Source organism: Phyllostomus hastatus, unplaced genomic scaffold (assembly GCF_019186645.2).
Source record: "Phyllostomus hastatus isolate PE091 unplaced genomic scaffold, TTU_PhHast_1.1 phas_contig_98, whole genome shotgun sequence".
In the NCBI taxonomy this organism is placed as follows: domain Eukaryota; kingdom Metazoa; phylum Chordata; class Mammalia; order Chiroptera; family Phyllostomidae; genus Phyllostomus; species Phyllostomus hastatus.
In genome coordinates, this window is record NW_025333999.1 from 10321995 (window position 1) to 10337005 (window position 15011).

At 40.1% G+C, this 15011-nt stretch overlaps 1 protein-coding gene across 4 annotated transcripts in view; it reads right to left on the reverse strand.

Annotated features, from left to right (window-relative positions):
- Window positions 1-14525, reverse strand: part of ENTPD4 (ectonucleoside triphosphate diphosphohydrolase 4) — a 35603-nt gene extending 21078 nt beyond the window's left edge. For all 4 annotated transcript variants that reach the window (XM_045852970.1, XM_045852967.1, XM_045852968.1 and 1 more), the window contains exons 1-6: window positions 14347-14525; window positions 8474-8572; window positions 6289-6486; window positions 5574-5779; window positions 2348-2498; window positions 1755-1858 (exon numbers count right to left, since the gene is read on the reverse strand). In XM_045852970.1, the coding sequence (XP_045708926.1) occupies window positions 1755-1858; window positions 2348-2498; window positions 5574-5779; window positions 6289-6486; window positions 8474-8481 (667 nt within the window). In that variant the 5' untranslated portion in view covers window positions 8482-8572; window positions 14347-14525. The remainder of the gene's footprint in view (window positions 1-1754; window positions 1859-2347; window positions 2499-5573; window positions 5780-6288; window positions 6487-8473; window positions 8573-14346) is intronic.
- Between the last annotated feature and the right edge of the window lie 486 nt (window positions 14526-15011).

Consider the following 15011-nt stretch of genomic DNA (forward strand, 5'->3'; position numbering starts at 1 on the left):
ATCAGCTGACAGTCTGATGGGAACTCCTTTGTAGGTTACTATACCCTTATCTCTTGCTGCTTCTAGGATTCTCTCCTTCGCTTTTACCTTGGCTAATGTAATTATGATGTGCCTTGGTGTGTTTCTTCTTGGGTCCAACTTCTTTGGGGCTCTCTGAGCTTCTTGGATTTCTTGGAAGACTGTTCCCTTTGCCAGATTGGGGAAGTTCTCCTTTATTATTTGTTCAAATAACTTTTCCACTTGTTGCTCCTCCCCTTCTGGTACCCCTATAATTCGAATGTTGGAATGTTTAAAGGTGTCCTGGATGCTCCCAAGGCTCTCCTCAATTTTTTGAATTCTTATTTCATCATGCTTTCCTGCTTGATTGATTCTATCTTCCTTCTGGTCCACTGTATTGTTTTGAGACTCAGATTCCTTCCTGTCTCTATTGGCTCTCCTCCGCGTATCTTCCTGCATCTCTTTTATGGTAACCTGCATCCTTTCATCTAAATTGCGCCCAAAATCAACCAATTCCGTGAGCTTTCTGATCACCAGCGTTTTGAACTGTGCATCTGATAGATTGGCTATTTCTTGGTCGCTCAAAAGGATGAGTCCTGGGGGACTGATCTGCTCTGTTGTACACATGTCTTATGTCTTTCCGTGTCTCTCCAATTTTTTTTTTTTCCCCGGTCTGGTCGCTCTTGTTACGGTGGGGGGCGGAGCCTTAGGTGTTCACCGGGGCTGGGCGCCCCAGTCGCTAGATTGTGACGTTATATTGGGGGGCGGGAGCGGGGATGGGAGGGAATCAATGGTGGCAGTTCAGTTCTCCTGGGCCCAGACCCTTCCCCGGGCTCCTGGGCTGCGAGCTCTGCCCTGGTCCACAATCGCTGCCCCACTGGGTCCGGCAGCTGCAGCTTGCATACTCAGGGATCACCACTGCGTTCTTGCACCCCAGATGGCTGTCACGCCGATTCCGCACCAAACTTTCCCCAACCTCCGCACGCTGCCGACCCGCGCCATCCCTGCGCCCGCTCGGCTCGTCGTCTCCTACCGGTCTGGATGTACGGGTCTACTTCAACTTCTTGGCTGTCCAACTTCCATTCAGATAAATCCTCTGTCAGTTCTGTGTGTTATGCTGACCGTAATTTATTGTTGTTCTAATCTTGGTTGTGCGAGGAGGTATGGTGCGTCCACCTATTCCTCCATCTTGCCCCAGGTTTGTATTTTCTACAGTGTCTTTCAAAGAGGAGGTCTTTGCTAAAATTTTAGATGATTTTCAAATGTCTTTTTGCTCTCCATTTCTAGCAAGCTATTCCCCAAATAGTATCATTGATTTGTCATTTAACTCTCAAAAGAATTATTTCTTTGAAAAAAGAATTAGTATTTTCTCAGTGTATCAAAGTCAAGAATAATTTCCCCTTCCTACAGAAAAAGTCAACACAAGACTCTAATAGCTCAGTAATTATCATAATTCCAGAAAGCTGTATAACTTAGGCAAGGAACATAAAATTTTTCTATCACAACAAATCCAAAATTTGTTTCCCAAGTGTGGTGAAGACAAACTAAATTATGTTTTTAATGGCTTAAATGTTTGTATAATACAAAGGCCAGCCATGTAAGAAACTAATTTTGCCATTTAAAAATTATACTACTTCAAGGCTATGGTTTTCCAAATGTTAAGATATTAGGAGTAATTTAATAAATTGTACACAGGGGGAAATGGGGGACTTAAGGCAACAGTTCTCAAATTTTAAGGTGAAGACCAATATACCAACCTTCTTGTTTCCCTGAAATTACTTCGGCATGAGAGTCAGAAAACAGAAAATCAAAGTGCACAGGGATATCAGTCAGAAGGTCTTCCAGAATGGCTTTCTGCTGGCTGTAAGACAATAAAAAATTTACATATCAAAATATTATACAGTAAGTTTTTGTTTTAAAGGAGGGAAAAAACCCTACTCTGACTCTGGCATATCCTATATGAAAATGAAAACTTTTAAAACCAAAGCAATTTATTGAAAAGATTGTTTATTTTAGGAAGAAATTTTCAAGAGTTTTGTGAATTATGGCATTCCTAGACCTAAAACTACAAATCCTTAAACTAATAAAATGAACACTCAGTTTTTTTAATGACAACTTTATAGTTTACTATTAACTTACAATTATAAACATATTAAAAAATATTTGGTGAGTTCTACCTAAGGGAATAGTTGTGATATTATTTCAGATTTGAAAAAATAATGTTTAATGTCTTCCTTTTGATGATGATGATGGAAGAGGAGGAAGGGGAGGGGGAAACAGAGGGAAACAGGGAGGAAAATAAACCACCATCACCACCAGCCTAGACTGCCTTGTGTGGATGGAGGATCACCTTTCAGGGAGGATTCTCATTCCAGCTGTGCAAAGAATGTAGAGAGGGGTCTCTTTGTGTTTTGCCCGTGGCACATGCTCTGCAGCAAAGTTCAAGAGCGGAGAAATGTAATCACTGACCTTCTCTGGAGAGGTAGCAAACTCTGAAATGCCTACAAAAAAGGACACCTCTGTTAACAAGTATATATTTTAGCTGGTAAGTTATACTTCTTCAATGTGGCTAATCTGAGAGCAATTCGAGCTATACACCATACTCTCCTAGTTTTTTCCCACCCACCTGACACAGCTTTCAGTCTCTCTTCCTTAAATGATGACACTTTGTTCAGTGCTATTCTCTCTTATTCTCACTCACCAAAGTCACAGATCTCATTGAGCACCTATTATGTGTCACTCAGAATTGATTATACACGAGCTCATCCCTGCCCTTGGGAAATGTGCTCCCACTTTCTTCAGGCAAGCTTATTCCTGTGGTTGCCATCACCATCAATACATCTTGGATTTATCTTATCAGCAGCCACCCAGATCCCTTCCCAAACCTGCAGATCAGTATGTAGTAACTGTCCACCGGACAAGGCCATCTGCTTGTCCTCACAGCCCTCCAAAACTCAACATATGCATATCTGAACTCAATGACCACTGGAAACCTGCTCTTACTGCCTGCTACCTATCTCAGTGACCACTCTCTCTAGCTGTCCAGTGGCTCAAGCTGGTATCCTGAATAAAATCCCTCTCCCTCCCTCCAGCATGTGTTCTGGGTTTCATTGATTTCATTCTGGGTCTCCTTGGTTCCTCTCATGTTTTTACACTTCTCATTTCTTCTGAATACCTCCACCTTCTACCAGCCTACACATCCTACTTTCCATTTATGAAATTCCCTGACCATTCCTTAACACAAAGGAGTCTCTTCTTGGCTTAAAATCCTCTTGGGGCTCCTCAATGCCCTCCAGATAAAGCGCAACTCTAGAATGGCATGAACTCCCCGCATACTCACCCATCGTATCTCCTCCCACACTCCTTCCATTTGGCTTCAACCATACTGAACAGAATTTCTGTTAACACATCACACTCTGGCTTTAGGGCTCCTGCCTCCACCAGGAAGAACCTTCTCTTTCACTGCCTCCCTACCCACTTCCCCTTATCCACAGAGCTACTTTCTCTGTGGAGGGAAGTCTCCCTAACAGAACCCTGAAGACAAGCTCTCTTTGCCTCCTGTGCTCACTTCTAGCTGCAGCACTCACTGCCTTGTCCAAATCACCTATTTACTTGCTAGTCTCTTTTCAATTTCAAGTTTCTCAAGGGCACAAACTGTCTCGTTCAAATGTATATTCTCAGCACTAATACAGGGCTTAGGAAATAGTATGTGCTCCACAAATACTTGCTGAATGAGTAACAAGTGAGTATTTCTATTTGTCAGTGAGCCTACAATATTAAAGATGAGGGGAATTCTGGAAGTCCAAATCTTCCTGTTTCACAAACTAGGAAATTATGGACCCAGAAAAATTAAGTTATTTGTCAAAGCAATGAACAGAAAACAGACTAAAAGCCAGTCTTTTTTTGACTCCACATATAATACTGTTTCAATGGACATCAAGCCCAAAACTATCCAGAATCTATTAAGAAAATTTCTAGAGTGTTGCTGTAATGCTATACATGACAGACTATACTTCAGGACAGAGAAAAGCTGTAAAAATGTTCTTGAATTTCCACTTAAAGCATTTCCTACAGCATCAGAGAGACTGAAGTTAAGCCTCATTTTAAGGAGGGTCTGGTGTTTACCCTAGGATGCTGGTGTAGCTGTCCTATGGTTCTCAAAGGGAAACTCCAAGGTGTGGAAGTGTTCATCCTACTCCATGAGAGTAGTTTAATCACTGATGGAATCTGGTATGTGAAGCTGGATGAAATGCAAGGTGCTTTAGTGAGTTTTAGTTTTTAAAATCCTGGTGAATTTCTTATTTCATCAATATTACTTTAACACTGAAAATAATTCTAGATTAGGGATACACAAATTCCAGGGATGGAAAAAAGAGAAGTAAAAATTAAGTCATTCACTAAGGCTTAGAGGAAAAAATGATCTTTGTTAACAAAAGTGTACTCCGCTATCAAAATAACACCTGTATAAGACACTTAGATTCAGTTTCCTCTTTATCCTGAAAAATGAAGTTGAGTTTTTGAATTTTCTGAGTATTATGCTGGTGCCTCGCTGCCTAAACATCAGAGTTCCCGGAGAAGGAAGCGGAGCCTGAATATTCAATGAAGAATAAGAAGGGCTCTAGGGCCCACAGTCTATGCAGTTAGGAACTGTTTTATGAGGGCAGGTATTCTATCATGTTAAAACTGAAGCTCCTTTTCACTTATTTTTGAAATAGGAGATAAGTTATGATAATTATTTTTTAACAATATCCTCTAATACTTTAAAAGATAAATTCCTTGGATTGTTTACATATAATATTTTACTCTCTAAATCATTTGGCAAGATAAAATTAAAGTGCTGAATCTCTAAGATGTATGGTTTACTGTTTTACATTAGTGATTATCAACTTATCAAGACATAAAATGCCTATTTCAAGGTACTCCTGACACCTTCTATTCCTAATGCTCTTTACAGAAGGGTGCTGCCCAAGGAAATGATGTAGATACAGACAAAAGGTTGAAAACTACTGATTTAAACTGGGGAAGACACATCCCAATTTTTCTGTAACACATTGACTTAGAAATTGCAGTATCTTTAAAAACTGGACATAATGAGATCAGCTCTTTTAAGTTCTATGGTCATCCTTATTAAATAATCTAGATGATTAGAAATATACCGAGGCAGCAATTTTTAAAATGATAAGCATATGCCAATGTATTAGAACACAGATTTCCATGAATTATCTGAAATTATCTTGTCATTAAGGATAGAGACCAATGGCTACCAAATAGAAAAAAAAAATCCCTCCATAGTTAACATCAACTCGCAAACATGTGAGTAGACACCATGAATAAGGAACTATGGTACATGCTGCAGGAGACAAAAGAAAGACACGGTTTTTGATATTTTATTAAGGTGTTAGTCACCTTATGCAAGGAGGATAGAAAAGAGAAAAGGAAATGAAAAAAGTAAAACAGGAAGACCAATTCAGTTGCTGTGAGCTCTGAATTAGGGTGATGACTGTGGGGATGAAAGGGCAAAATGTGGAAGACACCACAAAGGCCAAAAGGACAGAACCTGGTTGTCACTTACATACCTGGTTTTATTTTCATAACCACTGGCTTTCGGTTTTTATCCCTCATTTGTCTGATATCTAACAGATCATGAGGATTGCCATTATGCCTGGGCCAGCAATAGACAAACACTCGAGACCCGCTGCTACCACAGTCCACCACGATGCCATAGTTCACATTGGGGTTGTTAGTGTCTGTAGCTTCAATGTCAGTAACTCGTGCCAAGTACCTTGTTCACAAAAATAAACATATACTTTTGAGACAGAGGAAAGCACCCTAAACGTAAGAGTCAGTGCAATAAACAAATACCAAATCAGTGATTTCTAAGCTGTGCAGTAGCACCAATATACCATTTTCTCAACTGCCAAATTAAAGAGTCAGAAGAAAACCAGTGACAGCAATAAAGATAATCTAAATCAGATATACAGTCATTATTCCTTTAAGGAAGTTCAAACAAGTTCTGAAGAGCAAAACTACTTCCAAACTATCAACAATAACTGAAAAATCAGCTTAAAGATATCACAGAAGAAGCTTATGTTAAATCCTCTTAGGATGTGGATTTGGTGGTTAATGATTAAACAGTATCAAATAGTTTAATTTTTCATGCCCTGCTGTATTCAGCACAGCATCTGTTTCGTGTAGCCACAGCCTCCTTAAATTCCCCCTCATCCCAAACTCTTGAAGCCATGAAATGAATATATGACATCCATCTTGAAAATAAATGTTTTTTTCTCTTACCTTTGAAACTTCTTGTCTCTGGATAGTCGCCCATACTTATTTCGGATTATGACAACAGAAAAGTATAAAAGTGAAACAGCAGCAGCCAGAATACTAATAACAATAATTTGGCGTAAATTGGTATTCAGAATTCGAGGACACCCCACAGGAGAGATGCTAAAATGCCAGGAAGCAGGAAAAAGACAGGAGATGCCAATCCTGAAATTTCAAAAAAACAGATTTTAAAGCAATCTGCTCCAAACTTCACCTCAACTGATCCAAAAGCAAGACATTCAGTTTGAGCTGTCCCTACATCCCCGCCGGTGGGTATCTATAACCCAGTGTTGTCCATATTGCTATTTTGCTACGTAACTCATTGCAGTCATGCACTGCGTAATGATGTTTCAGTCAACAATGGATTGCATATATGATAGTGATCCCATAAAACTATAATGAAACCTGAAAACTCTCATCGCTTAAGTGACATAATAGTGCAACAACTCATTACTCACATGTTTGTGAGTAATAAACAAACCTACTGTATTGCTGGTCATATAAAGTGAAGCACATACAATTACATACAATACATAATACATGATGATAATAAATGACTATGGTGTTGGTTTATGTATTTACTATACTATATTTTTTATCATCACTTGACATATTAAAAGACTTCTTTTTATTTATTTTGAGAGAGAAGGGAGGGAGAAAGAGAGGGAAAGAAACATCAATGTGAGAGAGAAACATCGATTGCTTGCCTCTCATATGAGCCCCAACTGGGGACCAACTCTGCAACCTGGGCATGTGTCCTGACTGGGAATTGAACAGTGACCTTCCACTTTGCAGTACGATGCCCAACCAACTGAGCCATGCTAGTCAGGGCTTTATCATTACTTTAGAGTGTACTCTTTCTACTTATATAAAAAAGTCTCCCATGTGATGAAGACAGCAGCCTCATACATCTCGTGTCTACTGCATCCCTTGATTGTATCATTTTCTCTTGTGCCTGGTTCAATCTTGTGTTGCTTTATACAGTAACGTCTGTACAGGTATACAGCCTAGGATCAACAGAATATAACCTATAACCTACATATGTAGTAGCTACACCGTCTAGGTTTATGTAAGTGTATTCTGTGAGGTTTGCACAATGACGAGATGGCCTACCAACGTATATCTCCCATCATATCCTCCTTGTTAAGCAGCATATGAATATATTATAAATGAGATGAGTGAGAATCAAGCCCTTCTGTTTTCCCTTTCTTCAAAGAATTATGCAGATTTTATTTGTATCCCGCTTTGTTCCAAAATATTAGAGACAGCTTATAAGAATGAGATCAGTAACATACATATATAAATCTGTAATAAAATCAGGTTTAAGAATGATAAAACCAAAAGACAATTTAGTACATATGAATATATGTAATCGGGTAGGCCTTCATAGGTGGCTGAGCATCCTCATGGCCAACACATTGCCCATTATATTAAAAACATATAAATAGCTTAGAAGGAACAAGATTTTCTTAACAATTAATTAAAAGGCAAATTTCTCCCTGATGCTTAGTGAAAATTAGTATTTTTTTAACAACATCCTCATAACAAAGTCAATAAATGAGTTATGTATATTCTGTTTTTCTCGAAATATTCCTGAGACACTTTAGCAAATAAACACTTTTCTTCTCAGTTTATGTCAGGAAAGAGAAACTTTATTAGGCTTAAAAAAACTGCTAACTTTAGGATACATTCTATGGTTGTACACTTAATTTCTACACACTTCCCTTTAAAGAGTGCTTTATGGACTCACAGAAGGAGGTGGTATTCTATTAACCTAGTAGAATTTTCCATTTGTAGTTTCTACTGTTCATGTGGGCTCTTGGGCCAGTCCGTGCAGTTTATGACCCCTTCCCCACACCTCTGAGACTTAGAGACAGTTATCCTGTGTTTAATACAACCCCTCGCAGACGCCAACACACATGTCCTTTCTGACACACTACATTAACCCTGTAGAATCCACCTGGCTTAATGACTTTCTTTCTGTGACAGGTGTCCCATGGGGCCCTGAAAGAACAAAGGTATTAAATAGAAGTGTAGCACAACTCTGAACAATTTTCACTTGGGATTTAGATTATTTCCCCCTCTCAAAACCTGTTTCGGCGGCACCAAAACCTTGGGTTTTCCAATGCAGGGATTAGGCACCATTACTCACCTCCCCATGCTGAAGGGACAGAGGTCAGGCAGTGTTCTGGGAGTCAAACATCCTCCACCATTACAGAAACAATGGGGTCTTCCCGGAGTCAGAACCCTCCTGTTCCAGGAAGTAAGAAAAATCACAAAGATGGCCCAATCCAAGAAACACCTATGTTCTTTATCTATTGCATGTTTAAATCCAAACCCACAAAATCTGGTACCTTATCCTTGTACTGAAGCTGTTAAGAAGGGTTTATGTTGAGCAGTAGCTTCTGCATTAGCACTGATCTAGCCCCTGACTATCTTTCTAGCCTCATCCCCTGACAGGCAGACAGATTTGTACCCTATGCTCCAGCCATATTAAACACAAGCTGCAAGTTACTGAAATGCCTTGCATTCCTTTGCATGTCTAGAATGACTCCTTTGGGTCCACCTGTTGGTGTTCCTATGTAATCCTCATGACACATGTCAGCCACAATTCCTCTGTGAGGACTACTCTAATCTTCATCTCCCCAAAGTACTTGCTCCTCACAGTAGTGGGCTGCAGTATTATACTTGTGGCTGGCAGACTTTCTCATCACGTGGCAAGCCCCTCACTGGCAGGGACAGTCCCTTAGTCTTCTGTTTCCCCAGTGACCAGTGCCTATCACACAAGTGGTGAACAACCATTGTTTGCTTCACGGATGGCTGGGAACGGGAGATACGAAGATGAATCAGACATGGATCCAGCCCTTAAATTTATAATGCAGTAGAGGGGGAAATACACACATGCGCACACGCACACAGAGGCCTGCCTGGCAAAGGCGAAAAAATCCCTTTAATTAGTTCAGGGTTTAGTATGGTGTCCACATTGTATCACAGACACAAAACTTAGGACAAACAACATTTGTGATTTAAAGGTTTATGCAAAAAGGAAAAGTATGTCAATTACCTAAGAGCTTAAATGAATTTTAATGTGTTTTTATAAAGAAGCTACTTTTAGCATTTGAATATAGTGAGATTACTACATTCTATCTTTATTAGAATTCCAATGGCTTAAAGATTTAAATATTAAAAATGTCCATTAACATGTAAGATGAAAATGTAGGCACCGTATTTTTTGGACCGTAAGATGCACATAGGTTTTAGAGAAGGAAAATAGGAAAAAAAATTCTGAAGCAAAAAATGTGGTAAAATATTTAATAACATAAATAATATTTTACCAATGTAAATGTAAACAGAACTCAACAGCAGCATTAACAACCATTATTCCTCCCAAATTTTGGGGGGGTTGCACCTTATAGTCTGAAAAATATGGTAAGTATTTACATAATCTTAGAGTGGGTAATGCTTTTCTACAATGATATCAGTGTCTCAAACCATAAAAGAAAGAAAATACATCTACACATGAGTTAAAGACTTCTGAATGTTTAAAAATAAAAATCCTTTCCCAAACACACAAAACTTGGGAAAATTAGTTGTAACGTATGTGACAAAAGGTAAATATCTTACATATAAAAAGTTCATAAAATAAAATACATAAGAGAAACACTGGAATGGGCAAGGATAACTGGAAATTAATTCAGTAAGAAAAATAAATGGCTGATAAAATAGCTTCATTAGTTTTGAGAGAAATATAAATAAAAACAAGACTTTATCACTATCAGGTTGGTAGAGATTAAGGACTGCTAACACTTGGCAAACAAGGGAGGGAGGAGGGCTAGGTCACTGGGAAGAACCTAAACAGGTACTAATCTTCTGGGGGCATATTGGTAACAGGCATGGCAATTTTTTAACATACTTACCCTCTATTCAACCTATCATACTTCCAGAAATTCATCCTTCAAAATAACAGGGTAAAACTAAAACTAAAATATGTATAAAGATGTTCGTCCTAGTATTGTATATAATAGCAAAACACTGTTTCAAAACTAATGTCTATTACAGGGGATGAGTTAAGTTAAACATGGCCATTTATGCAATAGAATATGATGTGACCACTAAAGGTGATCATGCAGCTCTCTATTTATTGACATGGAAAGATGTCCATGATATATTAAGTGAAAAATTTACACTGTACATAAAATGGAAGGAAAGAAACCAAATTGTTAACAGTGATTAGTTATTTCTGAGTAGTGAGATAATGGATCATCTTTATTTTGTTCCCTAGGCTTGTCTATATTTTTTAAAGGGTGTGTATTAATTTCATCATAAGAAACAACGGAACTATTTTTAAAAAGCTACCTTTGACTGACATCTTCAGTTTCCAGCATCAAATCCTCTTCAGGACAGATAAAGAAAATCTAGCTTAAAAACTCTTCATGATATAGGAATTCTGATTGGAACATTTTTTTGTGATAGTTGAACTAAAATTAAAAAATGAAAAACAACAACAAAAAAGCTTTAGTTAACAGCCTAAAGTCAAGGTCCTTGGGGGAAGCAAGGCCTTTAATGATGCAATGATGAGGACTATGAAGTGACTGAAGGGCACTGAGAAATATCACACCTGACTCTGGATTTCAAGGAGTCTGCAGACTGGTCACAGAGAACATACTAATACCCAGGAAATAATCAAGAGTATAAGAGAAGGCAATATTACATTATTTGGACTATAAGATCTGAGAGAAGAGTTGATGAAGGCTGATAAATAGGAACAGATTCCAGAAGGTCAGAGGCCAACTTTGGAAGGGGGAGAGCAGAGAATGCATTTCAAAAGAGAAGATGCACTGTTAGAAAGATCATAGCAATCTGAGTAAGTGTTATTTAATCTGGTGTTTGTCTTAGGACTTTGTGTTGAGATATGCAAGGATTTCCACAAAAAGGATAAACATATTTTTGTAAGTTACAAAACTTGTGTTTAAGGACAGAGAGAAAACGGGACAGCTTACAAATTGCTGAAGTAATTACTTCTATTTAGGAAAAAAGTATGGCTGAATATTACCCCAGCAGTAAACACTATGGCAATTTGACCTTAAAATGTAAACTCTCATTGTATATGCAGCCAAGAATCTTGGCTCCAAAGTTTAGGGAGGCAAAGTCTTAGTAATATGACATAAAATGCCATGTTTTTTTAAAGACCTAAATTGTGTTAGACCCATCGATCATCAGAGAGATGCATTTACTGCATTACGATTTCAGCTAGTGCAGCCTTCCTTAGCTCAATGTTCCTTGGTGGAGTAAAATACATCTATTTCTCTCACTGACAGTCCTAAGAAAACCAGTGAAAACAATATAAATCACCTGCCAAGTGAAATGGTTCCTGTGGTGGAAAGTGCATAATTCAGTAAGACAGACATTAGCAAATTCTCATCATATGCAAACAAAATCATAGACATGTAAGACTCTGGAAGAGCTAGACTTCTGAGTAAAAAAAGGTGTGATGACACGATGGATGCTTTAAAAAAGAATGATATGAGTATCAAAGGTTACAAGAGGACCCTGAAAAATCAAAGACACCCACAAACACTTCGGTAGATTTTTGTAAGTAACTGTCTTTGTGAGAGTGAGAGGCCAAGGTGAAGTGAAGGATACTCTGTGGCACTCAGTTGTGGGAAAAATACATCAAAACAATTTGATTCATTCTTCGTTTTAAGAAGAATGCATGTAGTTGCATTTATAATCCATATTTTCCTTTTTAAAAAGATTTTATTTTTCTTTTTTAAGATTTTATTTATTTTTAGAGAGAGGGGAAGAGAGGGAGAAAGAGGGAGAGAAACTTCAATGTGTGGGTTGCCTCTCAAGCACCCCCTACTGGGGACCTAGCCTGCAAACAAGACATGTGCCCTTACTGGGAATTGAACTAGCAACCCTTTGGTTCACAGGCCAGCACTCAATCCACTAAGCCACACCAGCCAAGCGCTGATCAATACTTTTTAAGTATTTAATTTTAAATAAAAAAATTTATTTTTCAATATTAAGTCTTACCCAAACATCTTCCTCTCCCTATTCATTTGGAAAATTCTGGTCCCCATTTTAAGAGATCTTTTTCTTGTCACACTTTTTCTGAATCACCTGTGCAGATTCTCAAATATGCAACTCTGACTTTCCTCAAGTTCCAGTTCCACATTCTGAGTTTACTGATGGCTGTCATCACAAACACATTTAGTCTAAGTATGCAGTCACCATCTTTGACAAAAACTAACACCACTTCCCAAGTTCGCCACATCCAAGAAGGGTATCACCACTGACTGGAGTCACCAAGTTCTTAACTTTGATTCCCGCTTATCTGTGTGCTGACATATGGTATCATTCCTCAGGTCCCATCAAGTCGTCCTCAAAGAAGCCACATATCTAACATGACCACAGAAGACATCACCAGACAGACCTCTAGGCAGGTCACCCTCCTTCTGCCTTCACCGTGAACACCACCCTTCCGAAACAACTCTTGTAAAACACTACCTTCAACATATGACCAGCTGAAGAACTTTCTGGAGCCTGTGGGGCCAACACCTACTTTCCTGTGTGCTACCTGATACCTCCATCCATCCACTGATCCCATCTTATTTCACCTCCCCGTTCTCCCCTCAGTCCCAGATAACATCTTTCTGGTCTAGTGAGGTAGGTCTCTTCTCCACCCCACAAGCTGTTATCTTTCTTGTTTCAGGCCTTTACTAATGTCACTTCCTCCTAATATGTCCTGCTCTCAACATTACACTTCCTTCAAGGCAGGGGTCAATATTTTTCTTTGCAAAGTTTACATTGTTATACTTTCTAATGTTTTCCCACACTCTGCACCTATGTTCATTTTTTTAAAAAAACATGCTGAATAAATATGTAGAGAATAAAAATAAAACATATAAATGCTCGGATGAACTCTCATGCCTGTTTCTTCCCTCTAGACTGCATACACAAGGGCTGAGGTCATGCATTACCTCTAGGGATAGAAGAAAGCAAAACACAAATTTAATAAGCAGCAGTCACAGAAACACAGAAAGCAAGTAAATACAGAAATAAACTACTTATACAAACTAGTATTCCATTTTATAATTCTTTTAATGTGTAAAACGATTAACAAACCTGACACAAAGACAAGATAACATCAAATATAAGATAATACCAAATATAAGACAATAAAGAATATGATTCTTTTAGGTCTCTCCAGGGCTGGAGAATTAGGCATTGTTGTTATGCACGTCAGGATAGAGTCAAGACTGCAAAATGAAATTAAACTAGGGATTTGAGTCCCTAATTTAGAATTCTTTAATAACCTCTAGTTTATCTTCGAGCACAGAAGTTGCTGAATTGTAAAGCATCTCTTTCTTTCCTAACAATGATACATGTTCTCTGAAAATGCCCTGCACCGGTGTTCCCCTAACTGGTTCTGGTACATATTCTAGAGAACAAGAGAACTGTTTCTTTAAAAGGTGTCCACGCATTATTCACGTCTGAGAAACACTGTTCGCATCATGACTTTATCGCCCATTTTTTCCAAGGAGAAATCTAAAGCATGAAATTTAGTAAAAGCAGAGCAAAGCAAAATCGACGATGAACGTGTAAATGTTATGATAAGGCGTCCGGCGAGAACCACTCACTGGTCTTTGCAGCTAAATCTCCCTTCTCCTTGGCCAGGTTCCTCCCCGGTGTGGAACGGATCCACCCACACTACGTGTTAGAGGGAAAAGCCAACGTGGTCATCGGAGCCGGCGCGACAACACGAAGCCAGGCTTCTCCTCCTAGGGGCTGGGGGAGAGCACCTGCCGCCCAGGGTCACGGGCACTGGTTGCCCGGGCGCCCGGATGTGGCTGCGTGGTCTGGGCAGGCAAGGGCGCAGACAAGACAAGCGGCAGGAGCCGGGAGGCTCGCGGGCAATGGGCTCGTCGGCGGTTCTCGACGCCCCGGCTGAGCCCCACGGCCCAACAGTCTCAGCCTGGGCCGGCCGCCCTCCCCAAGACTGCGCTGGGAAGCCCGCCTCACCTGTTCTGCAGCGCTTGGCTCGGCGGCTGACGCTCCCAGGGGCGGAGAGCCGCGAGCGGAGCACATAGCGGCCACCACAGAGAGGAGGCGGGGGCGGCAACGCGGACCCCGTTTCCGAAGGCAACGCCCCTCACGGGCAGCCACACCGCCCGCTGGCCTCACCTGCGTTGCGTCACCGCCGCGCCGGGAGCGCGCACGTCGGGGCGGGGCCTGCGTACGGGGCGGGGTCTGTGCTGAGAGACCGGCATTACGTGCAGCGCACGTCTGCGTGATCGCAGGGGCACAGCTTGGTGCAGCGAATGGCGTGAGAGCAGCGTCGCAGAAGTAACTAGTACTGTGGCTTGGTTACCGCCCGCCCTAGTTGTATGGTTGTCAGCGAGCCGCAATGTGCTTATGACATAGTAGTTTACTTTGTGTTCCTAAGGATGATGGAAAATACCACAACCTAACAAGAACTAGTCATTTTTGCTCAACGCTTGATATTTTCCCCCAACTTTTGATATTTTTACAACTTTGCCAGTAGCTATACCTATTTTACAGATGGGGAAACTGAGAGACAAGCTCATTCAGTGAGTCTCTTGAAGTCCACATAAATAGTAAAAGCCAAACATCACCCACATCAGCGCTTATGCTGGGGAAGGCTGATGGCCCCAAAACAGGCAGTG